This window comes from Centruroides sculpturatus, unplaced genomic scaffold, assembly GCF_000671375.1.
Source record: "Centruroides sculpturatus isolate CEXI.00-Female unplaced genomic scaffold, Cexi_2.0 scaffold2501, whole genome shotgun sequence".
NCBI lineage: Eukaryota > Metazoa > Arthropoda > Arachnida > Scorpiones > Buthidae > Centruroides > Centruroides sculpturatus.
In genome coordinates, this window is record NW_019386698.1 from 15,977 (window position 1) to 30,318 (window position 14,342).

Here is a 14,342-nt window from a genome sequence, read left to right on the forward strand (position 1 = left end):
TTCAAATTAAGAACAGAAGTATCAATTACAAATTCAAACTTTGACAACTACATTTTGATTGTATAAATTGTAGTTGAGAAACATTTCTTGCAATACAGTATATAGTTGCAATTAACAATGCTTTCTTCTAATTGGCTATGAGTTTGGCTTGCATCTTCTTGGATGAAGAAAGTCAGGCATCAGAAACAATTGACAAACTATTTCTGTGAAGGTATGACAAAAGTGTTTTATATATACCTAATACAGGTGCATACTATATTTGCTATTGTATTAATAAAATACTGTCCCTTCAACCAAATCTATTACTGTTTCCTTTGTAAGAACCTCAGACTGGTTTCAAGGTAGAATCTCAAATTTTTTTCTTATTCCTGTGAGATTTGAAATAGACGGATTCAACTGTATATTGTCTTTCATATTAGCAGTCAACATAAAAAGCATTTTGTATCACATTCCATGATTTTTGTCAGGTTCCAATCAAATGAGAAATTCAAATTATCTTAAGTGTATGTGTTCAAATTTAAATATATGATGTAGTATGCCAATGCTGTATGAAGTGAAATGAAAAAATTACTTTGAATGAAAGAGAAGCTGCCATGAAGGCATTTTATAATTTAAACAGTCAACTTGAGCAAAATATTTTTTAAGAGGTTGCATTAAGGTTAATAAAATAAAAAGAAGGTGGCGGAACAATAACAATAAAATACCGAGATCAGGTTTTTTTACAATCAGAAATATTTTAAGGATACTTATCAGATAAGTGATGGATGAATTTATGACGTGTCATAAAGGGAAAGTTTTGTCTTTGATTGTTGTGGTTATCATATTCCAGGCAATAAAATCGATGACATTCATTTCATAAAACATTTAGAATAATTTCCTGCCTATACTAGTCACTATACAAGAGCTCACAATTTAAGATGAAAATATTTAAATTAGAACTAAATATTAAAGTGTATGAATTGTACATTGCACAATGTGAAAATGAAGATATAGTGCTGGTGAAAGAAAAATATTACTATAAGGTATTCTCCACTAAATTTAATTTACATTTCAAGCAACTGTCTAAAGATACATGCCAAACTTGTGATTCTTTGCAAATAAAAATTCAGTCTTTGGATAGTGAGGAAATTTGGATGACAAAATTTGAAAAGGATGTTCACTTACAAGAGGCTGAACAGGCTCGTAGTTATATGGCTGCAGATTGAATAGCAGCATCTGAAGAAATTTTTGTATTTTCTTTTGATTTTAGAAAATGCTTTAGTCATTCCTAAACTTACTACATCAGTATTCTATTATAATAGGCTACTTATGTAGTAAGTTTAGGAAAGGCTAAAGCATTTTCTAAATCAAAAGAAAATACATAGTGAAATTCATGTGTTTATAATTTCAGTTGTCACGATTTTAATAAAAATATAAGCCACATGTTTGTCTGGTCAGAAACTGAAGGAACTCAGGAAATTTCATCATGTCTAATAAGGTATATAAAGACTTATGAAAAAATAATATCCTTTTCAGATTCTTGTAGCAGACAAAATAGAAATATCAAAACAGTTTTAAGTTTATTGAAATTGGTTCAAAGCACAGAAATTAGAGCTGAATCTATTGAAATGAAATTTTTGGTAAGAGGGCATAGTTATTTGCCTAATGATTCAAATTTTGCCATTATTGAGTTACATGCAAAAAGAATTCAAAACATTTTCTCACCAGATGATTGGTACGACATAATCAAAACCTGTAAAAAGAAAGCACCATTTAATGTGATTCAAATGACTCATTTGGATTTTTTTCTCAACAAATGCTTTAGAAAATACTATCACTAACAGAAAAGTAACAGTTACGTGGTTACTAGTAAATTGGCTGAAAATGCACTGGATAAAATTAGAAAGGTTGAAACCCCATGTCATACAATTCAAATATGACTTTAATGTAGAATCAGAATTTTATGTCATTAATATTAGAAAATCTATAGTAGGTAGACCACTAGATCTGAAAAATGTTGACCAGCCTTTGTTATATCCTACAGATAGAACTGTGACAAGAGGAAAGATACGATGGACCTGTTAAAATTCATTCCTCCAATTAAATGTGATTATTATAAAAATTTAAGAACAAATTGATGTGATGAGAGCTCAAATTCAGGTGATGAAGAAGACATCATTTATGTTGAGGAATAACCAACTTAAACAAAATAATAATAAAATTACAACCATTGTAATAGTTATAGAACAGTTGTTATTCATTTTTGCAAAATTCTTGAATAAAGAATATATGATAATAAAGTTTCTCTATAAAAAACATACAATTTGAAGAATTATTTTGACAATATTACTTTTTTTCATTTGCAAATTGAATAACTCCCTCAATCACACCAAAATCATAATAATAACAGTTATAGCATATAAGATTACATATAGTTTATCTATGTAATCTTATACATTTTAAATGTCTTTAAATAAATGTACATCTACAATAATACATTCTACAATGTTTATTTGAATTTATATTTTAACAGGAATTTTAAAAATGAATGTACATTATTTTGTCACTTTTCTCCATTTTTTGTTTTATGGAGTTAATCAATTTGGAAAGTGAATGGTGCATATGGGGAAGAGAGATGTGTTGCTAGTTATTGAGTGGTTACATAAATTTAATGTAGCCCCTTTTTTTTCAGAAAAAAATTAAAGTTAATCAATTTTTTAGTAATCCGTATTTCTAGACTTTTCTAAATTTCAAAATAAATAAGGATTAGAGAACGAAAAATTAACAGCTATTCTCAGTAGGATATAATAATTTTTATATTATCAAACTTCCTTCATTCCATATTTGTTTCATTACTATAAATTGCATAGTTTAAACCTTTCTCAAAATTATATTTTTATAATAAAATTATAAAAATGTAATTTTGATATTTTAAATTTAATAATTTTAGAACAAGCTTTTACAGAAAATTAAACCAAGAACAAATGCAAAGTAAGCCTATTGAACTCAAATTTTACAAAATAGAAATGCAATGTTAAGATTGTGTTTTGTTTAGTATGTTGTTATGGACTAAAAGCATTAATTAACATTAAATTTGTTGTGTTTGAAGGAAATAGCATTGTGTGTTCATTTATGAATTTTAAAATGATTTTGTACTGATATATTTATCAAGCAAATTTCCAATTATCTATCAATAATTATTTTCAGATTGTATCTTCAACAACCTTTAAATGATACAGTTGGAAAAAATATTGTTAAAGACTTCCTTGATTTCAATTGGAATTGGATTAGTGGTCAACAACAGCAGCATAATTGGGGTCCACTGACTTCAAATTTGTTATTAATAGGCAGTGAAGGTAATGTATAATTATTTTTCAATTAAAGCTTTGTCTCAAAATGTGTTTACATTAGGATTCCTCAAATGTTTTCTTTGTGGAAATTTATATGGAGACTTATCACACTGTTATTAGGAATAACATAATGACACTTCGATGTTTGATAAGCAACTTTTATCACTGGTATTCATTTTGGTCATGAAGACACTCTTTAGCCATACATGAATATAATGGTAAAATTGTAGATGATCTATTACTATACAAATCCACAATATTGAATTTAATTGTTTGATAAGTTGTAAAGTACTATATTATTTTTCCGCCCTCTACAACGATTATCGACACGACTGTGTGCCAGAAATAGCCGTTCCCTAACGGGTACTTTACGCGGATTTGCGTTAGTGTGCCAGGCCTGGACTTTAAGCGTGCACCGAATTAAATAATGACCAAGTTTGTAAATAACAAATCAAATATTTAATAAATAATTCTAATAACTATATACAATATTTAGTGAAATCAAATAACAATCTATTCAATGAAAGTCAATAAGAATCAACCCAACAAAACTCAAATCAGTCTATTTTCTAACTTAATTCTATTTCCCTTTGGAATTCAACAAAATCAAAGACTTAATTTATGTACAATAATTCTTATGAATTAAAGATCCTACTTGTCACCTCAATATACTAGGAACCTATTTCCTCAACTCTCAAGACTTTCTCTATTCGTCGATCCACAAATCGAATAACTTCAAAATAGCCTTGGAACTATTCAATCCTATCAGACACCTCTCTCGTTCACTGCTACAAAGCTCAACAAGCTCGTTGCTTTCAGAAGCTCACCTCATCCGTCTTCACTTGAGGTTCAGTCTTTATACTGTGAGGTGACGTCACAATTCTGAATGCAATCACTCCCCTCATTTACATACTTATTTGTTAATAATAAACTTCTTCTATTTGTCTGGCAACCTATTTTTCCAACAGTACTCGCTAACCTTTTACATTGTTCTTTTTGACAATTTTGGTGATGTTTTGTTTTTCTTTAAGGTTTAGTGAATTTAAGTTGTGCTTGTGGGGTCTCCCCCCTTTTCTCGGTGTGGACCTACTTTTTTCTGCTCGGGAGCTCAAGTGTGCGCGAGTTTTTTCTACGGCGCTTTTCTCTCGGTGAGTTGGTTTCTCTTCTATTTTTAAGTTTCTAAGGTGAATGGTGAGGAAACCTTTGTCCTAACAAAACATAAGCCTCAAACAAAATATAATAAAAAATAAAATAAAAATAATGCTCGGACTTGGTTCTTTTCAAAGTTTCCATATATATATCTTCCATCTATGAATTAAGTGTTTGAGGAACCTTAATATCAGGGCTTAAAGTGACTCACTTTTTTCACTTTTTTAGCTTTTTCTGAGGCAATCTTTCTTTTTTTAGCTTTTTTCACTTCCCATGTGGAATTTATTTATTTATTTTTGTAAATGCGTTCAGGAGCAAAATAGTGACCAGCACACCCCATACTGCAATCCTCCAACATTCAAGCTGCATGAAACATATAAATAAATGCAATGAAGCCTTTGGTCCCAAGCAGTTATGACTGCTCCTGAGATATCTCAATGTCAAAGTATTAGTGCTGACAGTGTTGCTAGTGTGAGCAATATTGTAGACTCAGGTGCCAGTTCAGAACACCAATCATTGAAACAACCAGTACTTCAACTGTGTAGTGCAAAAGATGGTGCTTACTTTGCAGAGCTTTATATGGACTATGAAAATGACAGCCAGCAATTATTCATTTTCATCATGTCATAATTAAAGGAGACAATCAATACCAAGTGTGCAGACAGTCTTCTAAAAGAATTCTCATTGTCACATCAAAAAATGAGATACTTAATCACTGAAACTTTGGCCCCATATTTATTTGATCAAATGGTAGATGATTCACAATGTTCATATTATAACATTTCTTATGATGAGACATGCAATGTAGAAGACAGAAAATAACTGCAAAAACTGATTATATACTGGTCAGAGGAACAGCAGGAAGTTGTCTGCAGGTATCTCCAGACTTCATTTATTAGGCATGCAGATGCCGAAACAATTAAATCAAAAATAATACTGGCAATTGAAGATGCATATCTACCTTTTGATGAATTATTGATGATTGGATGCAATGGACCAAATGTAAACAAAAAAGTATTGTGTCTCATAAATGAGGAAATTCTGACAACTCACAAAAAGGCCTCATCAACATAGGGACTTGCAGCATTCATACAATCCACAATGCCTTCTTGGAAGGACTGAAAGATGGCAGAGATGGTGGTGATCTCATCATAGCAACACACAGCTTTTTTGACAGTGGCCCTCTAGGTGGAATGAATATACAGAAATTCAAGAGAAACTTGCCATGCAACAAATTTATGAAGTATTCATCAACTAGATGACTGACATTTGGTCCAGCAGCAAAACGACTGATCAAACAATGGGAAAGACTCATAGTATACTTCATATAGCACATTCCTCAAGAATTCCAGCTTAATGAATAGTGTTTCATATAGGATAATCTCAAAGTCATTGAAATGTTCTACTATCAAAGCTGAACTCTATTTGGGAATATAGTGCTGAACTATTCACAAAGTTTATTGGGCATTTTCAGTGCAATGATTCTTTAATACATAAACTATATAGTTAATTGCTTACTTTGATGTGAAGAAAGTTCAGTGTGATGAAGAGGAGAAAACAAGAGAAGTGCAGAAACTGCAGCTTGATTTAAACAAAAGAAAATTAACTTTAATTATAAATTTGAAAAAAAAATTTGTATTTAAGTTAATTTTCTTTAACAAGTGTGAGGGATGAACAGACCCACAATAAAGTATTATTTTAAATTTTAATTATTGAAACATTCCATCATCTAAATTCGAGCGTTAGGCTAAAAGCCATAAAAATTTATTTTCCACGGAGTTGGTTTTTTGTTGAGGAGGATCCAGCTAGTCAGCGATGTGTCACCCAGAACTTTTGATACACGGTCCATATTGGACACCAGACCCTTAACAACCACCACCTGACCTCATGGAAAAAACCCAAGAGGAATAACGAGAGAACGGAAAAAACACCAGAGGTCAGTCGTCTTTCAATATCCGTCCACCAAAGTCGTCCTCCAGGATTTATACTGAGACCAAGACTCCAGGATTAATTTCATGCCTCTTTAAGGATATCATCCTGACTTTCGTGCCTTCACACCTCCGGGCTCCTGTTAACGAACAAAATCCGGAATCATTCTATCGAACATTCCATCGGCATCAACAGTGTCATCTGACCACAGATCTTCGACCCAAAAGAAAGGTGTGGCGACAGCTTTGGCGATAAACCCCAAAGTCGCCACAAGGGGGAACCCCTGACCTGACCTATGACATCACACACATTCTTGTTGGATTTGGGACCTCTCCAGACGTGTGTAGTAACACCTCGTGTTTTAACCTGTACAGTCGCGCCATAATTCATATATAGAATAAATGATAATCTTTTATTGTATGTGGCCCTGTTTGTAATGAGTAATTTCACACGAACTGGTGCCCACAAACTGGTGAGCCGAACGTGATATATGTTTTATGGTGCCTCTACCCGACGAAGGACTCTATCGTGCGACATGAAAATTCCATCCATTCGCATCGGATACAACGTTGGACTTTCATCCTTTTTTGGAACTGCCAACTCATACAACTAGACCTTCGAAACGTGTAACCACGGATAATTTTTCGTCGACGGTCGACTTTTCTCAACGAAAAGGTATAGTACACCACGTGCTACCCTTCTTTGTCCTCGCGCCACGTGCCATCCTTTGTTTCCTCGCCACGTGCCTTTACGTGCCATCGTTCTTCGTCCTTTCCCCACGTGCTGAACTGCGCGCACAACGCATCATTTAAGGATAACTACCCCCGCACTGCCACAACTACGTAAAAAAAATCATCATGTCTGAGGCAGAAATTAATGACGATCACCGTCACATTTCACGCATTGCGATCAGACCCCCACCCTTCTGGAAGGGCAACCCTAACTTATGGTTTGCTCAGTTGGAAGCACAATTTTCGATAAATAACATAACCGTCGACGACACCAAATTTAAACACGTCGTTGCTGCAATAGAGCCGGAAATTTTAAATTCGGTGCAGGACCTAATCCTCAACCCGCCCGACCAGAATAAATTTTCCACGCTAAAGGCTCGTCTCATCGACGTCTATTCCGAGAGCGAGACCTCCAAAATCAGAACTCTTCTTCAAGGGTTGGAACTGGGAGACCAACGTCCATCCTTCCTATTATCACGGATGCGCGACTTGGCCGGAAACCATTTTAGCGAAGACCTGCTACAATCTCTCTGGCTGTCGAGACTTCCTCATAACGTACAGGCCATTTTAGCCGCATCTAAGGAAAAACTCCAACAACAGGCCGCCATGGTCGACAAGATAATGGAATTAGTCTCCCCCGCTCACATTCAAACGGTCGAACATGACCATGCCACTATCTCCATCTTGAAGAACCATGTTGCGGAATTAGCCCAGCAGGTCAAGAACCTCACATTATCCATCAACAACCAACGCCACTCCTTCACACGTTCTGATTACCCTCCCAACAACAGGAGGCACCGCAGCAAATCGCGGCAGAATCAACAGCACAGCACCCTCCAACGGCATGTGTTACTACCACGCTACCTTTGGGGAGCAGGCGAGGAAATGCAAAGCCCCTTGCTCCTTCCGACCGTCGGAAAACTGACTAGGCAGGCGCTTACGGCCAGAAGCCTCACCCACCACATCGATCGAATCACCATGGCCGACCCTACTACGAAATACAAATTCCTAATTGACACAGGCGCCGACATCTCCGTTATCCCAAAAAGTTCTAACATGTATTTATGCAAACCCGACAAGCTAGTCCTCTTTGCTGCAAACGGAACGCCTATTTCAACTTATGGAACAAAACTATTAACACTCAACTTTAACTTAAAGCGGAATTTTTTGTGGCCATTTGTAATCGCTGACGTAACCCAACCCATCATAGAAATCGACTTCTTAACTAAATTCAACCTACTGGTGGACATTAAAAACAATCGACTAATCGATGGAGTCACGCAACTAAAGTCTCCTGGTTGCTGGCAGAACCGACCTACAACTGTCACTAACATCACCACTGTGACTAATGACTCTCCCTACCACCGTATCATGGCCGAGTTCACTACCATCACAAATCCGTCAATAATCCCCGAAAACAAGAAAACACCAACCACCTTTCATCACATCGAGACTAAAGGACCACCTGTCTTCTCAAAACCCAGACGGTTACCACCACATACGCTCCGAGCAGCACAGGAAGAATTTCGGTTCTTAATGTCCCAAGGCATCATCAGACCATCCAAAAGCCCCTGGGCCAGCCCACTACACATGGTCAAGAAGGCAAATGGCCAGTGGCGACCATGCGGCGACTACCGTCGTCTCAACGCTGTAACAGTCCCTGACCGCTACCCTGTTCCTCATATACAGGACTGTACTCAACTCCTAGAAGGCAAAACCATTTTTTCCACCCTGGATCTAACCCGCGCCTATCACCAAATACCGGTCTTCCCCGAGGACATTCCGAAAACAGCCATAACAACCCCGTTTGGCTTGTTCGAATACATCTATATGCCTTTCGGTCTACGAAACGCTGGTCAAACCTTCCAGCGATACATCCACCAAGTCCTACTTGGCCTCGACTTCTGCATCCCGTATTTCGACGATATATTGGTCGCGTCCAAAGATGCGGACGAACACACAGACCATCTCCGCCAAACGTTCCTCCGCTTGCAAGAGCACGGCCTAAAACTAAATCCATCCAAATGCATCCTCGGAAAATCTGCAGTTCCATTCCTCGGCTGCATGATTACATCATCCGGAGTTAAACCTTTGCCATCAAAAACCAAAGCCATCAACGATTTTCCTCAACCAAAAACTGTAGCTGAGCTCCGTCGCTTCTTAGCCATGCTCAATTTTTATAGACGTTTTTTGCCAAATGCAGCCCAAACTCAGGCCCCACTACTCGAATTTCTCAAGGACTCCACAAAAAATGATAAACGCATCATCTCCTGGAACGAATCTGCTCTAAAGTCCTTCAACCAATGTAAAGCAGATCTCTCAAATGCAACGACTCTGGCATACTATTCGTCACATGACAATCTCTCCCTAATGGTAGACGCATCTAATGTCGCCATCGGCGCTGTACTCCAAACCCATACCGCCGAAGGAACTCGTCCACTAGCCTTCTTTTCACGGAAACTAACGCCTACCGAAATAAAGTACAGCACCTACGACAGGGAACTGCTGGCTATATACTCCGCGATCAAGCACTTCCGCCATACCATCGAAGGTCGAGACTTTGTCATCTTTACGGACCATCGCCCCCTCACCTTCGCTTTTCGCCAAAAACCAGAATCTTGCTCCCCACGTCAGCTGCGACATCTCGATTACATTGCGCAGTTCAGCACCAACATCAGGCACGTCACTGGCTCGAACAACATCGTAGCAGACACTCTCTCTCGGATCAACGAGATTCGACTTCCCGTGACAGACTTTACCGCCATTGCGGAAGCTCAAGCAAACGACGACGAGCTAACCGCACTCCTCACGGACGATAAAACAGCACTCACGCTACAGCCACTTCGAATCAGCCCGTCACTACAACTATATTGTGACACCAAGGACAGCAAAGTTCGCCCATATATACCACTCCAATTTCGCCGTCGAATCTTCTCTTCCATGCACAATCTGGCCCATCCAGGAATTCGTGCAACGAGGCGTCTTGTCCAAGAACGTTTCGTGTGGCCTTCGATGCAGAAAGACATCGCCAATTGGACCCGTTCCTGCATTAACTGCCAACGGTCCAAAGTGAATCGGCACACCAACAGCCCTCTTCAGAGATTCGACCTCCCATCCAATCGGTTTTCACATGTGCATCTCGACCTCGTCGGACCACTCCCGCCTTCAAATGGATCTACCTATCTACTCACCTGCATAGATAGATTCACGAGGTGGCCGGAAGCTGTTCCCCTCCACGACATTTCTGCTGAAACAGTCGCTCGCACTTTTGTCTCACATTGGATCTCCAGATTCGGTGTTCCCTCCATCATCACAACCGATCAAGGCCGACAATTCCAGTCTCATCTGTTCGCCTCACTGACAGCTATGTTGGGCATCCAACACATACGTACAACACCATACCATCCATCAGCCAATGGTTTAGTTGAACGATTCCATCGTTCGCTAAAACAGGCTCTCAGATGCCACGAACAACACTGGACGGAATCTCTCCCAATCGTCCTACTCGGCCTTCGATCAGCGTTAAAAGAAGACATCAATGGCACTTGTGCCGAGATGGTGTACGGCACAACCCTTCGTCTCCCGGCAGAGTTCTTCCATCCTTCGCAGGAACCGCCAGCAGACCCATCATCCTTCCTCCATCACCTACGGTCCACGATGCAGTCGCTCACGCCGACTCCAACATCTGCACATGTCAAACCTTCACACTTCGTCCATCCAGCACTCGACACCTGCTCCCACGTGTTTGTGCGAAAAGAAGGTCATAGAACTTCTCTGACCTCCCCTTACGATGGACCCTTCCCAGTTACCGTGCGGACACCCAAGCACTTCACGATCCTAGTCAACGGAAAAACAACAAAGGTCAACATCGATCGATTGAAACCAGCATTTCTGGACAGCGAGAACGCCAGCACATCGTCAAACTCGTCCAGGACAACACGTCCAGACTCCCCGGAGCGACCAAGGATAAACACTCCTAATAACTCCGTGCCTACCAACACGACGACGACGACACGTTCTGGAAGAAGAGTCAGGTTCAACCCCCGGTACCTTTAACTTCGTACCTACGGCACTGGGGGGGGGTACTGTGGCGACAGCTTTGGCGATAAACCCCAAAGTCGCCACAAGGGGGAACCCCTGACCTGACCTATGACATCACACACATTCTTGTTGGATTTGGACCTCTCCAGACGTGTGTAGTAACACCTCGTGTATTAACCTGTACAGTCGCGCCATAATTCATATATAGAATAAATGATAATCTTTTATTGTATGTGGCCCTGTTTGTAATGAGTAATTTCACACGAACTGGCGCCCACAAAAGGTATTTATCAACCTGCGATTCGTTTGTAAACTTGCTCTCTCAAACGGCCTAGTATATTTAGGGGCTATGCCAGAAATAGAATATATCTGTATTTTCTTTTGTTATAATTAAAATTGTTATTTATTTGTTACTATGGAATCCGAGTGAGTCACTTCCTCGTCTCTCTCCTCACCTCTACTCCAAATCCAACCATTCACCCGCTACTGCTCGCGTGACGTAACGTCGCAATTTTGAGTCCTGTGAGACTCGGTGTCACATCCTGACGTGGTGTCAAAGAGACACCGACCCTACGGTCACACAAGAAATCAAAAAATGTACCTTGAAATAAATGGCATTTGAAATTTAACATGTTATATGGAGACACATTCTGGTAGTTTTGTTACTCTTTTGCACATGAAAATTTAATGCTGGCCTATTCTGGCTTAATGCAGTCTTACTGGTCACTTTTCTGGAGTATAAACTCAGCCTAACTATAATTAACAAATTCTGTTTACAGCCATGTAACATTATGGCTGTAAACAGAATTTCAAGAGCTAAAACACCTTCTGGAACAACGGTCGTAAGAACGAACTTGCTACGTGCCCGTAGATGGATGAATAGAAATGGGATCACACTCGTCAGGGCTGACAAGGCCAAAACTATGGTGGTCATGAAGCAGGAAACGTATGATCATCTATTATTCGAGTACATCAACATTACAAACTGTGAAGAGGTGAGCAACAATACAGTGGAGAAATTACACGCGAAGGTTAAGAAATTCAATAATAGTAAGTTAGCGAAAAGATTGGAATTTAAGAAAGTTGTAATGGACTCACCCGATACACCTAAACTTTTCGGATTTGCGAAAACGCACAAGTCGGGACAACAGATTCGCCCAGTGGTGGATAAAAATAGAGCACCAACCCAACAATTAGAAAAGCTGACGCACTCGTTGATTTCTCCATACTTGCATGACTACCCCTATACAGTAAACAGCAGTGAACAACTCCTAGCATACCTCAAGCAGGTGGACAATCCGCCACAATTTCTTACTGTATTCGATTTTAAGTCCCTATACCCATCAATTCTTCTTCCTCCAACATTTTGTGCCCTGAGGGATCTCTTATTCAGAATAGTTAATGACGCTAACCTACAACAACAAATCTTAGAGATGACGCACCTGTTATGTTACAACTCGTTATTTCAATTCAGAGGCAAAACGTACATGCAATCCAGGGGCGTACCGATGGGGAGCCCCATTGCAGGGGACTTATGTGAGTTGGTGATACGTCAATTAGAAGAAAGAGTCCTCCCACTCCATATCTCTAACATCATATTATACAGGAGGTATATTGATGATATCCTCATTCTATGGAAGGTTAAGCCTGACATATCAGCTTTCTTGGAATTGGTTAATGACAACAGATACGGCTTAACTCTAGAGCTGGACCAAGCACACGACAGGCAAGTGCATTTTCTGGATATTAGCATTAAGGTGGATGGAAAGAGGATCCAAACAGAGGTATACAGGAAACCTATTGCAGAACCGCTATACATACCAACAACATCGTGTGATCCTTACCATTATAAAATAGCGGCATTCAACACATTAATTAAGCGAGCCTATACTCATTCATCCACCAAGGCTGCTCTAGAATCTGAACATAGAACCATAGCTAACATAGCGAAACGCCATGGTTATTACAACCTTATGAATAAATTATCCAAGAAACTACGCCATCCGCAAGTATCCGCAAGAGACGCAGGGCAGGAAGATGACAGACCAGAGCATAAAGACAGAGTTCCGGTCACTTACAACCCGTGGTTACAGAAACTCTACTCAGAGATTGCGAAAAAGAAAAACATCAATATCACATACAGGAGATGTCCCACGGTCTTTAATATACTCCGTAATGCTAAAGATCCTCCCAACAATCACATGCTTTCGGGAGTATATACCATCCCATTGAAGGATCATCGATGTGATGAACAGCTATTATACATTGGATCCACTAAACGCTCGTTATCTGTCAGATTAAAAGAACACATCGCAGACATACAGCATGGAAGAATAACCACGGCACTCGCTCGTTATGCCACAGATCCAGATATCGATCCTAAGTTTAGTGAGGCTAGAATCATTCACACCACACCGCATACGGAACATCTAAGATGGATAGAGGCAATGTCTATATATAAAGCGGCCCGAAACAACAGGTGCATTAATAATAAGGAGGAATTATCTCTATCCCTAGCATGGGAAATGCTTATACAGGACAGAGAAAATATTCTATAAAAAGAAAATGTTTACATCGGTAAAATACACATGCGTATTGATGACGACAGCGGCAGAATTCATCGTATTAGTTGATCGTTTCTCATTCAAATTTGGATTCCATCGAATGTTTTTTGAGTATTTAAGTTTTTTCACCTGAAGAAGAACCTAAGTGGGTTCGAAAACGTTTGTGGGAACTTTTTAACCGGGTTTTTGTATTTAATTTCGCACCGTAAAGGTTTGTGGTCGATTAATTTTGCGTTAACACGGTGTTGTGGAGAAGTTCAGCCTAACTATTTTCATATTTAATTTTTTCAGTCCGATTAAAAATCAATCTAATATCATATGCAATGTTATTGATACAAAATGTGTGTGTTTGTTTGTTTTTTTTTAATAATGCCTCTTTTAGTTCACTTTTAACACTATTAGCTTTTTTAGCTTTTTTTCAGTGTGAACTCTCTTTTTTTACTTTTTTTCACTGCCATGACTGCTTTAAGTCCTGCAATATATATAAATTGTTTGCATGATTCTAATTATATTGTTTTTAAAATCCTTGTAAAATTGAGTAATGGAGTAATGTCTAATGGACTTTGAATTAAAAAAGGCAGACAGTATATATTTTACAA

General features: G+C 38.6%; 1 protein-coding gene across 1 annotated transcript; it reads left to right on the forward strand.

Moving 5' to 3' along the window:
* Nucleotides 1-11,970: 11,970 nt before the first annotated feature.
* LOC111615628 lies at nucleotides 11,971-13,737 on the forward strand. The gene has a single exon (XM_023357046.1). It carries the CDS (start codon nucleotides 11,971-11,973, stop codon nucleotides 13,735-13,737), a length of 1,767 nt encoding a protein of 588 aa, XP_023212814.1.
* The last annotated feature ends 605 nt before the right edge of the window (nucleotides 13,738-14,342 follow it).